The sequence below is a fragment of the Podarcis vaucheri genome, assembly GCF_965113315.1.
Source record: "Podarcis vaucheri genome assembly, chromosome: 5".
Taxonomy (NCBI): domain Eukaryota; kingdom Metazoa; phylum Chordata; class Lepidosauria; order Squamata; family Lacertidae; genus Podarcis; species Podarcis vaucheri.
In genome coordinates this window covers 66070374-66091244 of record NC_138763.1, presented here as the reverse complement: position 1 = coordinate 66091244, position 20871 = coordinate 66070374, and the positions used below count along the sequence as shown (strand labels likewise).

At 40.8% G+C, this 20871-nt stretch overlaps 1 protein-coding gene across 2 annotated transcripts; it reads left to right on the top strand.

Moving 5' to 3' along the window:
• Positions 1–445: 445 nt before the first annotated feature.
• NOC3L (NOC3 like DNA replication regulator) lies at positions 446–18049 on the top strand. 2 transcript variants are annotated; one of them, XM_082222049.1, is made up of 21 exons: positions 446–587; positions 1327–1534; positions 3668–3785; positions 4581–4738; positions 4844–4897; positions 5827–5954; positions 7009–7170; positions 7533–7626; positions 7997–8172; positions 8362–8490; positions 9087–9218; positions 10256–10336; positions 10902–11002; positions 11590–11662; positions 11738–11801; positions 12359–12430; positions 12744–12925; positions 14588–14716; positions 15295–15392; positions 16782–16866; positions 16966–18049. In XM_082222049.1, the coding sequence occupies exons 1-21, from the start codon at positions 579–581 to the stop codon at positions 17095–17097; spliced, it is 2385 nt and encodes a 794-aa protein (XP_082078175.1). In that variant the 5' UTR covers positions 446–578; the 3' UTR covers positions 17098–18049. The 2 variants fall into 2 exon arrangements, with proteins under 2 accessions (XP_082078175.1, XP_082078174.1); XM_082222048.1 differs by having other exon boundaries at positions 4838–4897.
• The last annotated feature ends 2822 nt before the right edge of the window (positions 18050–20871 follow it).

The following is a 20871-nucleotide window of genomic DNA, read 5'->3' as shown; positions in this document are numbered from 1 at the left end:
ACTGTCTTGACAACAGTTGTTCTAAATTTCTTTTGACCCCGAATGCTCCGGGGGGAGGGGAAATCTGTCCAAATCTTTCTACAATTTCTACTCAAGTATTTTTATTTATTTACTTGATGGGTGTGTGTCTGTGTCTGTGAAGCTGCCTCCCCCCCCCCCCCCGCTACACCCAGGGAACCAGCGATGGTCCATGCATGGGAATTTGAGCAAAAAAACCGGAAAGCTCCTCCTGGTCTCATTTTATGTCTCTTCTCCCCTCTGCGACTATATATTCTGGGACCGAGCCCCATTTCAGCCTAACCCACCCCTTTGGGCGCCCTCGAAAGCGCTCCTGTGGGCTCATAAAAAACCCTGAGAAAGTGAGTCGTCGCTGCCTGGCGCTGGGCTTGCAGGGAGAGATGCCTTTTGCCTTCCTCCTCCTCTCCGACAGAGGTCGCTGTGGGGAAGCAGGATCCGCCTGACCTCCTGATGGCTTTTCCGCCCTCTCTTTGGCTGGAGAGAGCTACTTCCGGTGCCTCGCGTGGCTGAGGCGTGTTGGTTTGCTCCGAGCGTGTTCGCCTTCCTTGCTTTCCGCTGCCATGAAGCCGGTGAGAGAAAGAGAGAGAGAGAGAGAGAATTGGGGTGGGGGTTGAGATTTGGGGGGCGGGCGGCTGCTTTGGCTGTGGGGGGAGGAAGCCTCGGGATACCCTGACGGGGTTGCTGGGCGGCGCTTGGGCAGCAGGAGGTGGAGCGGAGGGATAAATGGCGAGGCGCCGCGGGAGAGGCTCGTTCTGGTGGGCTTGGCGGAGGGACCGCGGCCGGGAACAGCCTCGTCGTGAACAGCGACGCTTACCCCTATCTCCCCCTCACATGTTGTTGGACTACAACTCCCGTCGTCCCTCCTGGCTAACGCTGGCAGGGAATGATGGGAGTTGTAGTCCAGCACCCTATCGGTGTGCAGAGTGGCTCCTCTGGGGTGCGCGTGTGATTTGGAAACTGGAATTTTCAGCGATAGCATTTATTTATTTTTCCATTTACAAATCACCTGGCATAATTTGGCTTTTTACTTTAGGGTTCCTTAGCCTTTATTTCTCTTAATCCAAATCAATCAATTGCGTTCTTGAAAGTAGATATTGCGCCTTAATCAAACTAGTAGCGTGTCCTCCATCTATCCCACTTCTTCTTTCCCGTGTGATGTTAGCTTAATATTTCCATCTCGAGCATTTCGAAAACCTTGGCCGTCATTTATGCTGCTGCTGCTTAAACGTTATAAGGCTTAAGTTAAAAAGGTCTTAGGAATATTATGGATAGATGCGTGTCAACTAACACAGCCCTTATCGCCTCCAGAGAAAAAGCAAAAAACGGGTTCCAAGCTTCCGCAAGCTGTTGAAAACAAGTAAAATAAAACTTGACAACAAGTTAAAAAACAAACAGTTCAAGCAGCAGAGTACTGCCAAGAAATACCGAAAAGAACAAAGGAAGCTCAGACAAGCTGTCAAAGATGCTGTATCCAAGAAGCCAATGCCTTTGGAGGATAACAAGAAAAAACATCCAGGTGAGACTGGGTGTGTGTGTGTGTGTGGTGAGGACATAATAGTAATAGGCTTCCATGGTATCCGGAGGTTTTCACTATGGCACAGAATATGAGGTCCCCTTTTAGATTGTGACCCTTTATGTGAAGTGCTTTTCATAGTGTAAAATGTTATACATATCTCAAATCAGGCAGTTCGCATGTGAGCGATACAGGTTATTGAAGTAAACCTTGGCAGTTAATAGGCTGGATGCAGCCTACAGCAGTTGCACCATCTTTCGGGGTTCCCCACCCCACTAGAGCATTTTCTCATAATGTTTTGATTTTGATAACTAATTCTAGGGACTGATTATATTTTTGAGCGGTGATTCTCAAAATGAAGCTGCCTTACCCATAGAATAAATGTAAGTAACAGGGATTCTGATACAACAGGTCATCCATTGCATCTGAAAAAAATGGGCTTGAGTCCACGGAAGCTTGGGCCATGAGAAGGCTGGAATTTTATACTAACTTACATTGGGAGTCAGTCCAGTGGGACTTAATTTTAATACACGTGTATAGGATTGTGCTTTAATGTATAGATTTTTATTTAGTGCATAATTCTGTTTCCACCTGGACAGCTGGGTACGTCTGGGTAACCTACAAATAGAGCATGATGGGAACCAGCTCTTCTCTGGGTTGTTGTTTTTAGCTTCCAGTATTTGGCATTTCAAGGTATTATGACTAGTAGTCATTTAATTCCACCCAAATTTCTAGCCCATCCAATTCAAAAGGCCTGTGGTAGATAACAGCACTTTTGGCTAATGTTTTGAATTATTCATTTAAAAGTTGGGGTCATCACATTAGTGGTTAAAGGTAAGTAAAGATAGTCTTCATATAGTTTTTTTTCAAGGCAATCCATTTTTAGTGCAACAAAATTTAGTGAGGAGAGAGACTCCATCAGGCAAGGCCTCTTTCCACCTGCCTTGCCCCCCCCCCCAGCCCTAGGAATCCTCATAAAGAAGCTGTGCTTGGAGGAAGAACTGTGAGCAGAGAGACTTCATCAGGCAAGCCCTCCTTCCACCTGCCTTACCCCACCCTCCAGTCTCTGCTTCTCAATTTGTATTGTATTATTTTATGTACTGTGGCTTGCCATTGTTTTATTAATTATAGTTTAGAAATTATTTATTGTAACTGTTGAGTGGATTTCTGTTTAACTTTTATATGTTGATATTATTATTTTGTATAATTCTAATAATTGTTGAAAGTTACTTTTTGATGTAGGTTGCTTATTTTAGTTTTATTATCACGTTTTTGTATTGCATTAGATTGTTGTAAGTTGTACATTTTTTGTTTCTTCAGTTTGTAAACCACCTTGAGTATTGTAAGGTAGAAAGATGGTATACAAATAAAAAAAGGTGATGATGATGATGATAATTGAGAGTTGCTCAGTTAATTGTGTGAAATCCAGATGTCTTTACTCAAGGAGTGCTTCTGTTTCAGTGACTGTACTTTTCCATTATTCAAACTGCAAAATATTGTTGCTTTGGGAATATGGAAATGCTATGTGGAGTGAAGTACTATTGCAGTGGATAGTGTCCTTGATGATACAGAACTGAAATGGCTAAGCCCACATTGTCTTTGGATTAAGTGATCACTCAGGAGCTAAGCAAAGATTAATGCCAAATCAGTCTTTGGCATTCTGTGAGTGAACATTGAGATCATGCTCCCTCTTGAACATGGCCATTCCCTCCCAGGCTCTGGTTCAGATTTGAGGCAAACCATAGCTTGCAGGTTGTCTGAACAGCTGAAGTATAGTTTACCTGGAAGCCATGATTAGAAACCAGCATTTTACCAGGCACACATGAGCTCTACAGAGAGCAATATAGAGGTAGAAAAATGCAGTTGGATTCTACATACAGGGTGAGTCCTTTAAAAGAGGCCCCGTGGATACAGAGTACAGTACACATGTTCCACAGGGCCTCTTAAAAGACTCACCCTGTACATAAAGGTAATTGTTTACTCACAAGTGTTCTTTTATATTCTCATCCCTCGTTAAACTAATGTGCCACAGTTGTGCCCCTCATTCAACAAAATTAAGGTAAAAGGTATTTCCATCTGCCTTTTGTAGTGTGTTTAGTGCCTCTGAAGTTATTCTGATTTTATTTGCCTTGGCAGAAAGGGAAGAAGAAGAAGAGGAAGCTCTTCCTCTTGATATGATGGATGAAGATGATATGAAATTAATGGAGGAACTTGCTCAGAGGGCATCTTTTATAACACGAGATCTTTCTTCCAAGTAGGTGTTTGCAAACTAGGGAATAGTGGATGTTGCAGCACTTCTGTTGTTTTATTTGTTCTTTGAGAGTTTATTCAACGTATGTTGACTCTAAGTTTGCCCCTCAGTGTCAGACCTTTAATACAAAAGGCCATAACAGAATAGGCCTTTTCCCTGCATGACTAAGTCTTCTCTGCTTGAGTGTTTTACTATTCCAAGCAATATCCCCTTCTCTGTGTAATAAGTTTTTTGTTTTTTGTTTTAAAAAAGAAAAGTCAGAAGTATGTGCTCAAGTGTTGCAGAGAATGAGTTCACATATTCCATATGGGAGGGAGGAAGGGACAAAGGTAGAAGTTTGATGGTACATTAACAGTAGCATGGGTAGTTTGCAGAAGTATTCCATTGCTCTTTAAAGTTCAGGGCATCTGTGACATTAATGGAATCACAAACCCCACAGTTAAGCACCTGCTGTAGTTATACTTGCTGTGAAAAGAATCTCTGCTTGGCATTAGCTTGGGCTAGCTGTTTGTAGAAAATGTAATGTAATGGAAGCACTTAATAAGGCAGAAGGGTCTGGATAGTGACAATTTCATTTGTTCCCATTGGTAAACTACAGCATTCGGAAAAGCCTTCAGTTGGCAGATAGTTTGACCAGTTTAATCTTTTTTAAAAGTCTGATTAAGTGGCATTATAGAGAAAATTGTAAGTTTGTTTTCATTGTAACTATTCCTTTGTAGTTCTGTTTGTGAAAATATTTTTATATGTAAGAGTTCTAAATTATCCATATGAGAGTCTGACAAGTCTTTCACTTTATAGTGAACCTGTTCATGCCAAGAAACGTAAGAGTGAGAGTGTGATTGAGAAATATGAGAAGAAGCCAAGGCGCATGCAGACTGAGCCTGAAAAAGAACTTATTCATCTGCTTCCCATCAAAGACAAACGTGGAATTATTCCACAGACCATGGAAAAGCCAGGTGAGGCACAATCAAGATTGCCAGGCAAGCTGTCAGTTTGATTTAAGAACTGGATCATTCGCAATGCTGAATTTTAAAAGAGCTTGCTCTTTCTTGTAGTTAAAGAGGAAGAGGAAGAGGAGGAGAAGGATGAAATAGAAGAAATGGAAGAGGCACAAGGTATTTAAGACCTTTTTAAAAAAAGATTTTGTACAGATTAAATATTAATGGACATTCAAATGGTGTTACTGTTCTTGAAACATATTGGTGTGGTGGAGCCAGTGTGGTGCAGTGGTTAAGAGCGGTAGTCTTGTAATCTGGGGAACCGGGTTCGTGTCTCCGCTCCTCCACATGCAGCTGCTGGGTGACCTTGGGCCAGTCACACTTCTTTGAAGTCTCTCAGCCCCACCCACCTCACAGAGTGTTTGTTGTGGGGGAGGAAGGGAAAGGAGAATGTTAGCCGCTTTGAGACTCCTTAAAGGGAGTGAAAGGCGGGATATCAAATCCAAACTCTTCTTCTTCTTCTGGTGTAAATTACTTCATTGGTTCAGAGAACATTTTGTGGTTTGTCCTCATTGCTGAGTTACTGGATAGAGCAAGTAAAATAAGTATAATGCTGCCAAAGAAATGAATTGCTCTTAAAGTGTTTCCAGATGTTGCGTTTATGGAGTCAACCTAAATTGAATAGAAACCTGACTAGGGTAACTCACAAAGGAGAATGGAAACCTAAACTATTATTTGAAAGTCTTGGCTGAATACAACTGAATGCCACCCCCTGAAAAACCCAACCAACTCCTAAAAGGTCCGTTTACCTGAATAAAGGTTTGACCAGGGGCTGATGAGAATGCCAATGGAAGTTTCTAGTCTCTATTTCAAATGTCCACCCTTTCCAGCTCTGGTGTGGAGGCACACACACGTGCATACATACCCTCTAAGACAGGCTTCCTCAACCTTGGCCCTCCAGATGTTTTTGGCCTACAGCTCCCATGATCCCTAGCTAGCAGGACCACTGGTCAGGGATGATGGGAATTGTAGTCTCAAAACATCTGGAGGGCCAAGGTTAGGGAAGCCTGCTCTAAGACCTGAACAGCGTTTTTCTTTATCACCAGCTCTTGAAGAACCATTACCTGTTCTCACTGCTGAAGAACTGCTAGTTCATAGGAAAAAGAAGCTACAAGAGAAAAAGATGCACATAGCTGCCTTAGCATCTGCCATCTTGTCTGACCCAGAAAATAACGTAAGTAACATTTCAGTTGAGTTGAAACTGGCCATGCCATAAAAAAGTAAGAGAATGAGTTTTACATGCCAAAGATTCAGATGCATCATATTTAGTGTGGAAACAAATGTTGGCTTTTAATGGCTTGGCACAGTGAGGTCTCACGGGTTATGTGCTGTTGTTCATGCTCTCATCTCACAGATTTTGTGTGATTGCCTTCTGGATTGGAAGGGATAGTTTCCTTTCCTTTAGGCTCCTTTTACAGTATTTCTCTTGGATGCTGTTGAAACAGTTTTATGCATGGAATTAAATGAATACCATTAACCTTGCTTTTATTTTTTCCTCTCAACGTTTTTGCCATCCTTTTGAGAAGTTGTTCCCTAAAAGCAATGTTCTGTAACTGCTTCACAGGCAGTACTTCAATTTAAGAATTTGACTTGTCACACACTCACACACACAAAAAAATCTCTGGAGGGAGATTAAAATCTGAAGTGAAACAGTTGGCAGTGTGAAACTGCAAACTGAAAGGCTTAGAGAGATAGGAAGAGCCCGTGGGTTCCAGGTATTTTCCATTTGAAAGGTAGCCACTGTGATTACTGCTTTTGTAATTGCTGATGAAAACAAACTGGTCCTTGCCAATTGTGAGACTGTGTCTTTTAGTCTTTCCAGGGTACATTGGGAAGTAGAATTGATGTGATCTGACAGTTTTCATATTGTCTCAGAAGGTGTAGTTGTTTGATTAAACTAAAACCCCACCACACAAGCTAAAACAAAAATCAGTGGGGGCATGACCTCAGTTTTGGGAAAACCTAGCACCTCCTCACTGATACAAATCCATTAAAGCTTCATTTGAAAAATGGGTGATATCACAGAAATTGATGGTATAAAGATAGAGTGTTACTAAAATATTTTGCACCATATGAATATCTAGAATATGTTGCGATCTTGAATTCTGTGTGCACGTTCTCTGAAGATGGCAGTAGTTGTTGCTCCTCACATTACAATGATAAATTTTGTCTGGTTTACCTGTAGTTGCCAATTATATTTCATGGTTATGTCATCCTTGCTTGAGCAGATAAAGAAGCTGAAAGAGTTGCGTGCGATGTTAATGGAACAGGATCCCAATGTGGCCGTGATTGTGCGAAAGCTGGTGATGATTTCTCTGATGGAGCTTTTCAAAGACATTACTCCATCTTACAAAATCAGACCTTTAACTGAGAAAGAGAAAAACACAAAGGTGAGGTTGTAGTATGTTTCAGAGTAGCTTAATGTCAAGTTGGGAGGGTAATACAACTTGTTATATTTATGGAGGAAGAAATTAAGAGTTTTTATCTATGAAATGATTTCTTTCCGTAAAAATAGCCCACAGTTTTTAAGCTTAGTTGTTGAAATGTTGGCATTTGGGGTACCAAAAATGAAGAGTACACCTTTCTCTCAAAACTGTTGGGTAACAAATTTCCCCAAATACTTCTTGAAAAGACTTCAAAATAGATACTGCAGATGGTGACATCTTCTGAAACTTAAAAAAAAATGTGTTGCAGTTGTCACACAGTAGATTTATGGCAAGATGTTTTACATTGTTTCTTTGTTTATCCACAGGTTAGAAAAGAAACTCAGAAATTAAGAGAATTTGAAGAAGGCATTGTCAGCCAGTACAAGTTTTATTTAGAAAATCTGGAGCAATCTGTGAAAGGTACAGCAGGCAGGGTGTATGGCTGAGGATGGGGATATGCTCTTAAATGTTGAGCGCTAAAATTATTTTGTTGTTGGAAATAAGCAGCTATTGGTAGTATCCCTAACACAAAGCATGGAGAAGATCCCCGATTTAAACTCTAGAATCTCAACTCTTGATCCTGAGTTGCAGGGCTAGGAAAGTATTTTTCCTAGTATTTTTTTTTTTAAGGATATGGCATTGTGTGTGTGTTTTCATTCTAAGCCCTATGTGTCATTGTGGCAGGAAATATGCAAGTAATATATATTTTCCCCCCACCTGGAAATAATAGTAGTAATTTCAGAAGCTGGGATGGCAAAATACTCAGGCTTTTATGCAATATTTCACTTAGATTGGAAGCAAAGGAAGCTGAAGAAAAGCAACGTGATTTCACTAAAAGCATACAAAGGCCTTGCAGAGATTGCTGTGAAGTGCTTGTGTGAGCTGTTGGTGGCCCTGCCTCACTTCAACTTCCACAATAATATTATTGTACTCATCGTGCCACTCATGAATGATGCTTCAAAACAGGTAGGCATACCCCATAGTCGTGACAGCAGCCGTTACTGGTATATTGAAATATTGTATGTCATTTCAAAGTAAATTATGAATCACTTTCTGGAAGGGTAAAAATCTTTGTTCATGGCATTTTACATTTTTTCATCCAGAAAGCAGTGCTGGTTGAATAAACACTGATAATCGAAACTTCCAACTTTCCAGATTTCTGAAATGTGCTGTGGTGCAGTAAAGACCCTCTTCAAGCAGGATAAACTTGGCTATGCCTCACTTGGTGTGGTGAAGGTGATTTCTGGCCTTGTGAAAAGCAGGAATTATGATGTTAGACCTGAGGTAAGTTCCTTCCTTCCTCTCCAGTGTGGAGCAATAGTTAAAAATGGACAGTGGTGCCTCGCAAGACGAAATTAATTCGTTCTGCGAGTTTTTTCGTCTAGCGAATTTTTCGTCTTGCGAAGCACAGTGTCGGAAAAGTTTTGGAAAAGCTTCAAAAATCACCAAAAACCTCAAAAAAGGCTACCACACCGCGTTCTATGAGTTGCTGCTCGAAGTCAAGTCGCAACTGTATTAACGGTGTTAAGAAAAAGGAAACAAACTTGCAAGACGTTTTCGTCTTGCGAAGCAAGCCCATAGGGAAATTCGTCTTGCGAAGCAGCTCAAAAACCGCAAAACCCTTTCGTCTAGCGAATTTTTCGTCTTGCGAGGCATTCGTCTTGCGGGGCACCACTGTACTATGGCATATTATCGCAAACAAAAAACACACCAGTTGTTTCCCAAACGTTACTCTTTCCATTCTTCATGGGTTGTTGGCAAGGATGGCATTTATGCATATGGATATAAAAGAGAAAGAAATGGTCTCAGGCAGTTTTATGTTTTGTAAGATCTGTGCTTTTAATGAATTTGAGAAATAAATGTTACTGGATTATCTTTAGGTGCTAATGACACTAATTCACCTAAGAATTAAGGAAGTAGAAGTGAAAAAAGATGCAGAAGACATCACGCCAAAGAAGAGGTTCATGTCTTATCAAGAGAAACGGAAAAATCTTTCAAGGATGCAAAGAAAGGTACTTCTTACGCTGTAGTGTACACATATATTTTGAATTTCATTAGAAAATGGAACGGTTTCTGGCTTGTATCCAAATAACTAACCAGTGAGTTCCATTGTCCAAGGAGATTTTGAAACAACACTTCCTCAAGACGTCCTCCTTTTGAAACTATATTATGATTTGGCGAGGAAGCGACTGCTGTTTGAGAGATAGTATAAAACAATAAATCTCAGCTGAGCTTGCTGACATTCTTGGGTGCCCCTAAATTAGCTCTTGGGTTCATGTCTCAGGACTTTTGTTTTGCGGCCATGTGAACACTGCAAAACAAAAGTCCTGCAGATTGTTTCTTGCTGGTTATGTATGGGAAGATTTTTTATTAAAGTGATCCCATCATGCTTTTGCTGCTGAGAGGCTTTTAGTACAGCTGAAAATAGTCCCACTCCTGTTTCTCATGTTGCTTTAAACATCATGGTCAGTTCACATATAATCAAAATCATGGTTTAGGGCTACATGGGCAAACCTCCATGAGACAAAGCAAAGTATTGGGCTCGTGCACACACCTCACTTCTTCCCACATATCTGGGATAATGGTTTCGGTTGTGTTTTCCTCAGTCTCTACTTAGCATTGTGTATAAATTGGAGGTTAGATCATAGCTGTCAACATTTTCCTTTTTTAAAGGGAAATTCCCTTATTCCGAATAGGATTCCTTGCAAGAAAAGGGAAAAGTTGACAGCTATGGGTTAGGTTCTAAACAAGCCAGCTTCTTTAGGAACTAACAATGATTTAGAAGTTTTTCAAACATGGCCTGCGTTTCCAATCCAAATTTGCAATTCTGGTTTGGAGAGCAAGCATTTGATGAAAAGCCAATTAGGTTGCCTGTACCAGGAAGAAGTAACTATCTGACCACTCACAGTCCATAAGAGGAGGAACTGAGCATGCGGCATGTTCCTGATCAGAGACGTTACATCTGAACTGACCCAACGACTGCAAAGGAATTACCTTAATACTACCAGAATCTTGTGTTTTCTTACAAAAAAACCTTGTACATTTTCAGTGGAAGAAAGCAGAAGAGAAACTAGAAAGAGAACTCTTAGAAGCAGAAGCCTCAGAGAGCACAGAGAAAAAACTGAAACTGGTAAGTATATTTTCACGAGTGTGGTGCACTGCTGAGTTTTGTATTATGCACAAGTAAAATAAGACCAGATATTGCCAATTGTAATACTTGTTTCAAATTCTTGCTTTGGTTCTGTGGTTCCTTAGAAATGAGTTTCTAGTCATAAAATGTGGGTGGGCTGTATGCACAGTAAACACAAAGACTGATACTATAAGCACGGATTTATCCCTCATTGTGGTAATCTTTATTATTAGTAGTTGTTTTTACTCAGCACAATAGTTGAGGGAGTATAAATAGTGCAATAACAGACTAGTGGTCTGTTTTTTTCCTTGCAATTCAATAATTACTGGTTTAGGGCATTATGTATTACAATGGTGGTGTCTATCCACAGCTATCCCTGCTATGATTCATAATGATGTAAACCAGTAATTAGGAACTGATCTTGCTAGCAATTAAGTAATCCTAGGAAATTTAAAGGGGTTTTTGATTAATGGCTTTCAAATCCAGGCAAGTGTGAACAGAACTTAAATACGGTGAACTCGGAATGTTCCATATGTGTTCATTTGTGGGTGTCTTTTCTCTACAGCACACAGAAACCTTGAATATTGTATTTTTAACTTACTTCCGAATACTGAAAAAAGCACAGAAGTCTCCCCTTTTGCCTGCTGTGTTGGAAGGCCTTGCAAAGTAAGAATTTCAAAGCAATTTTTGAGTGACCATTCTTTATAAAAGTTCCTAACAAGGCACATTATATCAACATAAAAAGTTTCATTGAAAAGGTTTTACTGGAGTAGGCTCATTGCAATTAATGGAGCTAAATTGATCATGTCCACTAATTTCAGTGGGCCTGGGTAGAACTTAGTTAAATGCAACCCACTGCTTAAATTTGTTTAAACACTTCGCTTAAAATTACTCAGAAAAAATTAAATAAAAATCAGGGTAGAAGAAAGTCGGAAGAATAAAAGCAATTGAAATTCAATGCAGTTCTAAAATAACATTGCTAAAAAGTTTGGTATGTATTTCATCTGTTTCATGCGTTGCTTGTATAGCATCCTGTTTTGTTTTCAAAATGATAGCTGGCAGATGGAGGAATGCTGTTCTTTTTTTGGATTACAAGTAGTGTGTGATTAATGATCATACTGCAAAAGAGAAGACTACTTAAGAATGTTGTTTAAGATAGTTGCACTATAAAACAAACTATAATTGCAATGGCATGCTTTGAGTTTGACAGAGAAATCTTCTGTAAATTCACAAATCTAACTCCTTGATTTTAGGTTCGCCCACCTCATAAATTTGGAATTTTTTGATGACCTTTTGCTTGTTCTACATTCTCTTATGGTCTCAGGGGTAAGTTTATCCTTTGTCTAAAGATATATAAGACTTTTGGTCTATATCTTTCTGATGCATTTCCTTTATTTTCAGGTGTTAAGCCACAGAGAGAGTCTGCACTGTATTCTTTCTGCTTTCCACATTTTGTCTGGTCAAGGTACAGTTTAATTTTCATACTGCATTTCTTTTGTGATTAGCCTGAATGGGACCATTGCTAGGGTTGTCTGATGGCCTTGAGTGGTCAAAGATTTAACAAAAAGCTCCATCCAAGGAAATGTGATAGACTTTGAGGAAGGACTAGAGAGACCGCGAGAAGACACTTTTTGCTTTGGCTCTGAACCAGGATCAATGTTGCCCGTTTGTTTTAAGGAATCTGAATTCTTCCAGTTGACTTTGCTTGTATATTTGTAATTAAAGGAATATATTGCACAGGTTCAACCAGTCTCCAGCACGCACTTAGCTCCAGAGGAAACTAAATCCCAGAGCAGTGTTTTTTCAAACTTGGGTCTCCAGCTGTTGTTGGACTACAACTCCCATCATCCCTAGCTAGCAGGACCAGTGATCAGGGATGATGGGAGTTATAGTCCAACAACAGCTGGAGACCCAAGTTTGAAAAACACTGAAATATTCCCTTTGAACGTCTTGTCATTTAAGGAAGTAAGTTGTTTTACGGTTACAGCAACAAACCTACTTAACTGGAATTATTTTGGATAGGTGATGTCCTTAACATTGACCCTTTGAAGTTCTACACACACCTTTACAAGATACTACTTAAACTACATGCAGGTAACTCCTTATTTCAATGGTTTTGTAATAACAAAGCTCAAGTACTGTCTTTTATATACTTCTATGGTAGATGGAGTGAAATTGTATGTCTTGGTACTTTCTCTACAGAAATAACCCACCAGTGGGTTTCAGTGGTGTTCAGTAGTGTTTCTTTTTTTGCTAAATAGCTGGTGTGATTCTTAATTGGTGAATCTTTCTTAAATAAATTAAAAATAGAATCGGGAAATAGCGGGTGTCTTCAATCTTTCTGGTGTTCTTTTGGATATATGTTCCTGCATTCAAATGGGTTTTGAACCGCACGTGTTGTTTTAAGGTGCTACAAATGAAGATGTGGCGATAGTGCTGCAGTGCCTTGATGTGATGCTCACCAAACGTAGGAAGCAGGTGTCCCAGCAGAGAGCTCTTGCTTTCATAAAGCGCCTCTCCACCGTAGCCCTCCATCTCCTTCCAGACTCCTGCATTGGTATCTTGGCAACCAACAGAACATTAATGCATGTAAGTTCTTAAAAACATAGCTAATGAGACCCTTCAGCTACAGTCCTATTGGGATCTAAAACTGTTGGATGTTTCAAACTCATTCTGTTGAATCTCCTACATCATATTTAGAATATGTCATACCTTCACAAATCTACACACACATTTGTTCAGATACAGACCAGCATAGAGCGTTCCATTTCACTTTTAGCTGCGCCAAGCCAAGTTTCATTCTTGTCAGAAGAGATGGAGTCACTCCAGCATTCTCCTAGGGGTGCCATATGTCTGGATTTTCCCGGACATCACTGGAATTTCAAAGGCGGAATTAACATCCGGGGGGGGGGGGATTTCTGAAAGGCGGTGTTTTTGTAAAAAAAAAAAAAAAAAAGGCCCAACAACTTTTGGGTTTTCCAAAAAACAAAACAAAACACCAATCTCAACAATTTCAGTGGTTTCCTTTAAAAAACCTCAACAATGTTGGGGTCTTCCTGGTTTTTACTTTTTGAAATATGGCAACCCTAATTCTCCAGCTTTCCTGCCTTGTTGTTTCTTCAGTTATTCTTTCTGCTATGGGCATCAACATCTTAGCTCTTTCATTGCATTGGATTTAGTTTTTAGAGGGGAAATGCCCACGGGGCCCAAGCTGTCACTCAGAGAATCAGGGTCACCTTTTCACTGGAGTTGGCCTAGAACAGTCTGAGGGGTGTCTGTTATAGATACTTCGTATAAAGGATAGCTCCAGGGGCTGTAAGCTTGATGACTGGCAGGTTCAGTATGCTGATGGCAGTAAAGACAATTGTATGTCAAGAACTTGGGTGGTGAGGCTGATTATTGCTTTTTCTACTAAGATGCAGGTATTTTAATTGCTGCAGTTTGAAAATGGTGTTTGGATTCTGATCTTAAAATGACCTAGTTTGGTTGTTAATTGGAATTTCTTACATATTGGCTGGTTTGCACTAAATCATGATTTACGCCCATGTAGCCGAGCAAGAATGAAGCATTGGGCTTGTGCCCCTTCCCTAGCTCTCAAAGAATCTTGACTTTGCATTTCATACAACCCTGGTTTAAAACAAACAGTGGCTAGCTTTCTTAAGAAGCCAAATTCAAACAATGGGCTATTTGAAACTGGCTTTTGAAACTAACCATTGCTTTAAACCAGGGTCTCTAGCACATATGTAATACTTGTTTGAAACTGATACTCAGTTTGGCAGATGTCCTGCTCCCAGTTGCATTTGATTCGACTGGTAGAGTCTCGTCCATTTAATGCTAAGCAGTGGTTTTAGCATTAGGTGAGAAGGCAGGAATTGTATTTGACCTTTGTAGGTTTCTCTTCTTCTTGCTGCCTACCCTGAGGTAGGCTACAAATAAAATGCTCCTTCCAACACAATGAACAAAATGGTCCACATGTGAAATATTCTTAACATGTTTTGAAAATTATTACAGCAGACGTGAGTTCCCCAGAGTTGGTTCATTTTGCTTTAAATGAAAGCAGAGACTTTTAACATGATCCATCAGGCCATATACATATTCAGAGATCTTAAGTTTCTTACATCGATAGTTATCTTTTCGGGGAGATGCAATTTTGTTTTCTGAGGCAAACATGGTAACAACTTTGTAATTATTATTCCATTTCACGTGGGACTCTCTTCTTTTTTCCTTTTCTTTTCTTGGATGGTATTGTAGACTTTCCCAAAGACAGATCTTCTCCTAGACAATGAATCTCAAGGGAGTGGACTTTACCTTCCTGAGCTGGAAGAACCAGAGTACTGTAATGCTCAGAACACAGCACTGTGGGAACTGCATACTCTGCGGGTGAGTGTCACGGAAACTAATGTCTTGTTGCCTTATTCAACACTAGTAACCTAGGAAGCTCTTTTTCTGTTCTGAATACACTTTTTTAAAGTCAGAATTTGCAGGAATGAATGTTCTTGAGTATTCTAATTCTATTTACAACATTTTTATAATGCAATTAATCAGATTTCTTCAGTGGCGAATATGATTTTGAACTTCAGTAACTCTTTACACTCTTTTAATCAGGCTGTTTAGCTCCATCATTCTGCTTTGCACTTTTCTTCTTCCTACCTCATCTTATTTACTGAGAAAGTAATGAGCAGTGATGCATGCGAACCACCCAGCATCTTCCCATCTTCTCCACTTAATTGATCCCCACTGCTAGATGCTTTAACTCTCTTCTTGGAAAAGGCTTAAGATTCCCCCGTCATAATTGTCTTGCATCTCATGGGATGTTTAACCAATCGAGCTTTTGTTCCTAAAGCGGAGAGAATACAATTTTGATGATAACCTTTAGTTCAAATAGTCAAATGCATTACATTAATATAGAAAGGTTTACATTCCCAATTTCTCACCAGTGCTCTCTCCCTGACCCCCAGAGACATTATCACCCAGTCGTTCAGAAATTTGCAGCTCACCTTGTGGCTGGCGCACCAGCAGAAGGATCAGAATCTCTTGGGCATGAATTTAGTCGGAGGTGAGAGAAAGGTGTTTGCTCTGAAAAAAATTGTGCATAGATTCAAAAGAACAACTTAGGAGCCAGGCTTTCAGTGTGCTGGTACCTCCTCCTTAGAACTCCCTCCCGTAATGTGTCACACAGGCCCTGTCTATTCTCTTTTTGATGCCTGCTGCAGACCTTCCTTTCCCCACAAACCTTTTAAGTGAAGAATTTTGTATTGCTCTGTATCCGTATAGAATTGAAATTGTTTTTATCGTTACATTGCTTTGGAATGCTTCATGGGAAGCAATTCATAAATTATATGAATGAAGTTTAGCGGAGAAAACCCTGCAGTCTTTTCTGGTATAGAACCAGAGACTCAGCAGCTTACGTAGGTCTACAGGGGTGGGGGAAGTTTTTGACCTGGTGGGCCAGATCTTTATCTCCACCTCACACCCTGTGGGCCAACTTTGACAGGGGGAAGTGCCAGCTACTCATCAGTTGCCAGAGGTCATGATGATGAGGTCATGGCTGATAGGTCTTGCCAGAGTTGAGCCGTGGGGTGAGCATGCAGCAGGATTGAAGTCTTCGCTCCTCAGCTGAAGAGTGGAAGCTGCAGTCCTTCTCCCTGGAGGGATCTACTTTTCCCCCTGAGAAAGATGGGACAAGATCTATTATCTTTTTCTCTCTGTGCCCAGTCGGGTGCTCATGGGGTGTGCACCAGGGACGCGGACTTATAAAAAATATTGGGGGGGGGCCGGGAAAGCTCATGAATAATAAATAAGCTCATGAATATGCAAATAAAGTGGCGCCTCCTCCTCGTGAGCGAATAGGGGAGAGCGTGCTGCGCCTATTAATCAGCTCCGGAACAGCCTCAGGCCCCATGGAGTCGGCGCCTATGGTGTGCACAATAGCTCTTACCCCAGCAACTGGCATTCAGTGGCCAGTTGCCCCTGAACCTGGAAGCAATACTTAGCTACCATGGCTAATTGTCACGGTAGATGGATCCAGTTACCGAGTTCTTTTTCTGAGTGGAAAGTACATTACTACTGTTTAATATTAGCTTGAATGTGAACTAAAGGAGCAGATTTTTTAAAAAATGTAGCTGTGTAATGTTCACTGTCAAGCGTTTTATACAATAATCCTAGATTCCAGTATCAGTGATAGGAAAGGAGGGAAATGTCTGCATGCAGAAGAAGACTTCAGTCTTGCTCCATTATTCTGTTCAATGTTTCAATGTGTGTTCATTTCTTTGTTTGCCTCAATTTTTGACATATTTTAAAGGTGCTTTGCAGGGCTGTTCAACTCTCCAATACAAATACTAAAATTTAGGGTCTTTGGTTTTTCCCCAGTCTTGCTTTAGGACACAATATTTTTTTTTTTTTTTTTGCAAATAATATATTAAAATGAAACCTGTATCCATCATAGGTTGCCTACAGAACTTTTTGAGGCCTACAGTATGAAAGGAATGACTTTTAATCCTCGTGTTGCGTCAGTGGCACCCAGGAAAAAGGTACCGCCTTGCACCATTCTCTTCTTAAATCACACACGATGATTGATAATGCAACATTTTGATTTTACTTCATAAAACTGTAACACTTGTTCATTTCAGGGTAAATTTTCACAAGAGGCATCATTTCTGAATGAAGACTTGAATGAATTATTTAAGGTTTATTTTGGAAGGCCAGTTCCACAAGGAGCCCTCGATTTCACGAAACACTTAAAGGGATTACCAGTTTCCTAAGTATATTGCAAACCATTGCAATCTATTTAAAGGAACTAAATACATGAAAGAAATACTCACCTGGTCTACAAATAATTTAAATAAAGTGGGCCTTTTTATTTTGGATGCTGGATTTCCAGGAATGAAGAAGCAATTAATGAACAGCCTGTACTTTTGGAATTCTAGGACCCCCGATTCCATATTTATTGCTGTAGTTATTATAGTTTGTAAGCTTTGAGTTTATGTATAATATTGTACAATATTTTCATTGGAAATGGATGATTTTTCTAAAATGGCATGAATTTGAATTGATTCTAGAAAACTATTTTAATTGTATCAATATATAAACCTTTTTTAAAAAGAAAAAAAGATTTCAGGCCAATCGTTCTGTTGTTATCTCACCTACCTATGATATAAACTATAAGCAGGTGTTGAAAAACAGTGGTGCGTGGATATCCACTCCCACAGAGCACAATCCTACCTTTTTATGTTTATATTTTAATTTAATGTCTCTATTAAATGGGCTATGAGAATGTGACTGCAATTAACATTTAGCCCCTCTCCCCCTACATTGAGATTCCCCACACCACAATAGTTTGTACAGTTATAAGGTTACTCTTCCTGTATTGGGCCTAGTATCACAAAAGCAAATAGGGATTCATCATAACATCTACCAAAAATTTCTGTGCATGGCCTAAGTGCCCAACCAGACATTATAAACAACTGCCCTGATGCTTTTTTTCTTTTTAAATGACATGTGGGCTAAATGTTAAGTGGGGAAGTCGTGGGACAAGGAAGGCTGCTTAACTCTTTTCCGTCAACTATTTTCCTGCTTCAAATCTCCCTCCCTACTCCTGCTGATGGAAAAAACACAACTTTTTAGCAGGGAAACATTTTCTGTAATATTGCCATTTCTTCCTTTAAATTTTGTGTCCCGAGGCTGCTTCCCACTGAAAAATAAAAATTGCACCCAGCTAGGTGTAATGTGTAGTTTTGCCCTAAATTGTAGACCAAGTTAGTATTTTCCTGCTGCAGTGTGAACACAGTGCATCTATTTCAAGCATCAAAAGGAGTAGTGAGAGATGGATAAGGTACGTAAGCATTTTGTTCTGCACATCCTCTTTCTCTTTTCCTACTAATGGGTTGGTATTGCTTTATGAACTAATCTTCATTTTCTTTCTAGTTGTTGACCTGCATAAGAGCAATGAGCAAGTAAGCATTCTGCCCTCCTTATTTGCTAGTGGTGAAATGTGCAGATAACTGGAAATATTTTGCTATTCAGTAAAAATGTTTTATGGTTGCTCTGTATTGTAGCTGAAAGAAGTTTGACAACTTTTGGCTCTTCATTTGTTATATTGGTGATCTAGGTCTCAATTTGAGTGTCAGCCTGCAATCCTAGACTACACACACTTACCTGAGAGCAAGCTCTATTGAACTTTCTGGGGCTTACATCCAAGTAGACATAGTGCAGTCTCATCATTTGGGAAATGCAGGTAGGTCACATCTGTTTCATCCACACTCCCTTCAGTACAGCAGATCAGGGGTTTAGATTGCTCTGCTTGAATGTAACTATTGAAGTCCATGTTTACTAATTTATTGAGACACCTTGTTTAGATGGCAGTACTCTTGTGATAGTAATTCACTGTTGCTGGAGGTAGGAATACTGACAACAACTGCTCCGTATTGGTCACACCCCCAAAAATTGCCACTGTACCACAGACAAGTGGAAGGTGATGGTGGGGAACAAAAATATGATGTACATATAATTCTTGGTTTTTATTCTAAACACCTGGGAGCAGATTTTTACATTGGTGGCTGTACTGCTATCCAAGCATTTCTAGATGGGATTTTTGGCTCTAGTTTCCATCATGTTCCTAATAGAAGCACAATGTGTGCAAAAGTAAATAAAAAGTAAAAGCAACACCTTTTGAAATTCTCTAGGTCAGTGTTTCCCAACCGCTGTTCCGCGGCACACTACTGTGCCGTGAGACGTTGGCTGGTGTGCCGTGGGAGGGAGGCAGGCGAGTCGGGCGGTGAGAGGCGGCGGCGGCGAGGATCCGCATCGAGCCGGGGGCGGCTCCGCGGTGGTGGTGCCGAGCGGCGGGGCAGCGCGTGCAAAAGGGAGGAGCACGAGACAGCGGAGGAGGAGGAGGCCGGCATGTCCGGGCAGCAGCAGCAACAACAGCAGCAGCAACTCCCGGCGACGGCTCCTCAAGCCCCGCCGCCGCCCCCTCCTCCGCCCGCTATCGCCGCCACCACCACAACAGCCGCCGCCGCCTCAGTTGCCGCCGTCCCTCAGTCCCTCGCTCTGCTGCCTCCTCCCACCCCCAAAGCTTGGAGGTTCCCTGGCAAGGGGGAGGGAAAAAACTTTCACTTTCGTGCGTCCCTCCCGGCGTGACGCTGCGCGCTGACGTCATGGGGCTGTAATGGTGGTGTGCCGCGAGATTTTTTTCATTAAACAGGTGTGCCGTTGCCCAAAAAAGGTTGGGAAACACTGCTCTAGGTAGCCAGAGACCCTTCTTAGTCATCCATAAGGAGTTCTATGATTAAATTTGATTTATTCCACCACCTCCTCTCTAAAGGACCTTATATAACATGTAGCTTCAAATTTAAATGTATGGTACTTACTGGTAAACATCTCACATTGACTGTTTAGGTCTGTCTGCTGTTTTCAGAGGCATAGTTTTTTCTGGCAAGCCATGGCTTTAGAGCTTGTCTAAATGCTATGAACTCAAGTTGGTGTGTAGAAGTCATATGATAGCACTGTGTTCCATTTACTGAGGCTTTTTTAAAAAAATTGTCTTTATTGAAGGATTTTCATAGACAACAAGGGTACATATATTTCTGTTCTCAGTTCCTAAGAGTCCTTTATATAGGTCAGTTACATTCAGTGTAAGACACTATTGTAATACATATTGTGAGGTTGCGGGGGGGGGATGAATTGGAGGGAGGGAGAGAAGAGGGGAGAATGATCTCGTTCTTTTGCTTAGTGTGTTTTGGCAGTGTGAGAGGTTGCAGAGCCCAGAGCATGGTTGGTTGCATTCAGTTGATTACAGTGAGTTTTGCTTGTGTGTGTGAGGTTGTAAGGGGTTGTTCAGTGAAGTTAGCCATATTGATTTGTATGCTATTGGGGGGTTTATGTTGTCCTGCTGGGCTGTATATGTAATAAAAGGGAGCCATACCGAGATGAAAGCATCTTCTTTTGTTTGTCCCTGTGTTAGTGTCAGTTTGTTGATTGGGAAACTGCCCTACTAGAAAAGCTAAACAGTTTGGTTCCAGTGGTCCATGTTCACTCCTGACAGATCCCACCAGTGTCTAGTTATGACACTCCTAGCTGCTGAGAGTAAGTGGCTTATGAGTTCTTCGTAATGTGAGTGTGCATTGTTGCCTTGGAAGACGTTTAATAGGGCCAGTTCTAGAGTTGCTTCTAGTACCGGTTTTGTTATTTTCCAGGTTTCTTGTGGGACTTGATGTCCAAAAGGTTTGGATTTGGGGGCATTCCCATCACACGTGGAGGTATTTGCCTGTAGTGATACAATCTCTCCAGCATTTATTTGAGGTTCCTTGGCGTATCAGCACCAGCTTCCGAGGTGTTAGGTACCATTTATAAAGAGTGGTTTAGACCATTGGGTAGGATTTTGCAACCTGTACCATGTTCCCATTAGTCTTTGATTTTGGTGAGGGATTTTGTCGGGTCTTGGAATAGTATTTTGTATATTGTGTATACCATCACCTTGCTGTGTCCCTCTCTTGTCAACAGAAGTTTCTCAAAGGTGGTCAGAGGCCTAGTGGCTG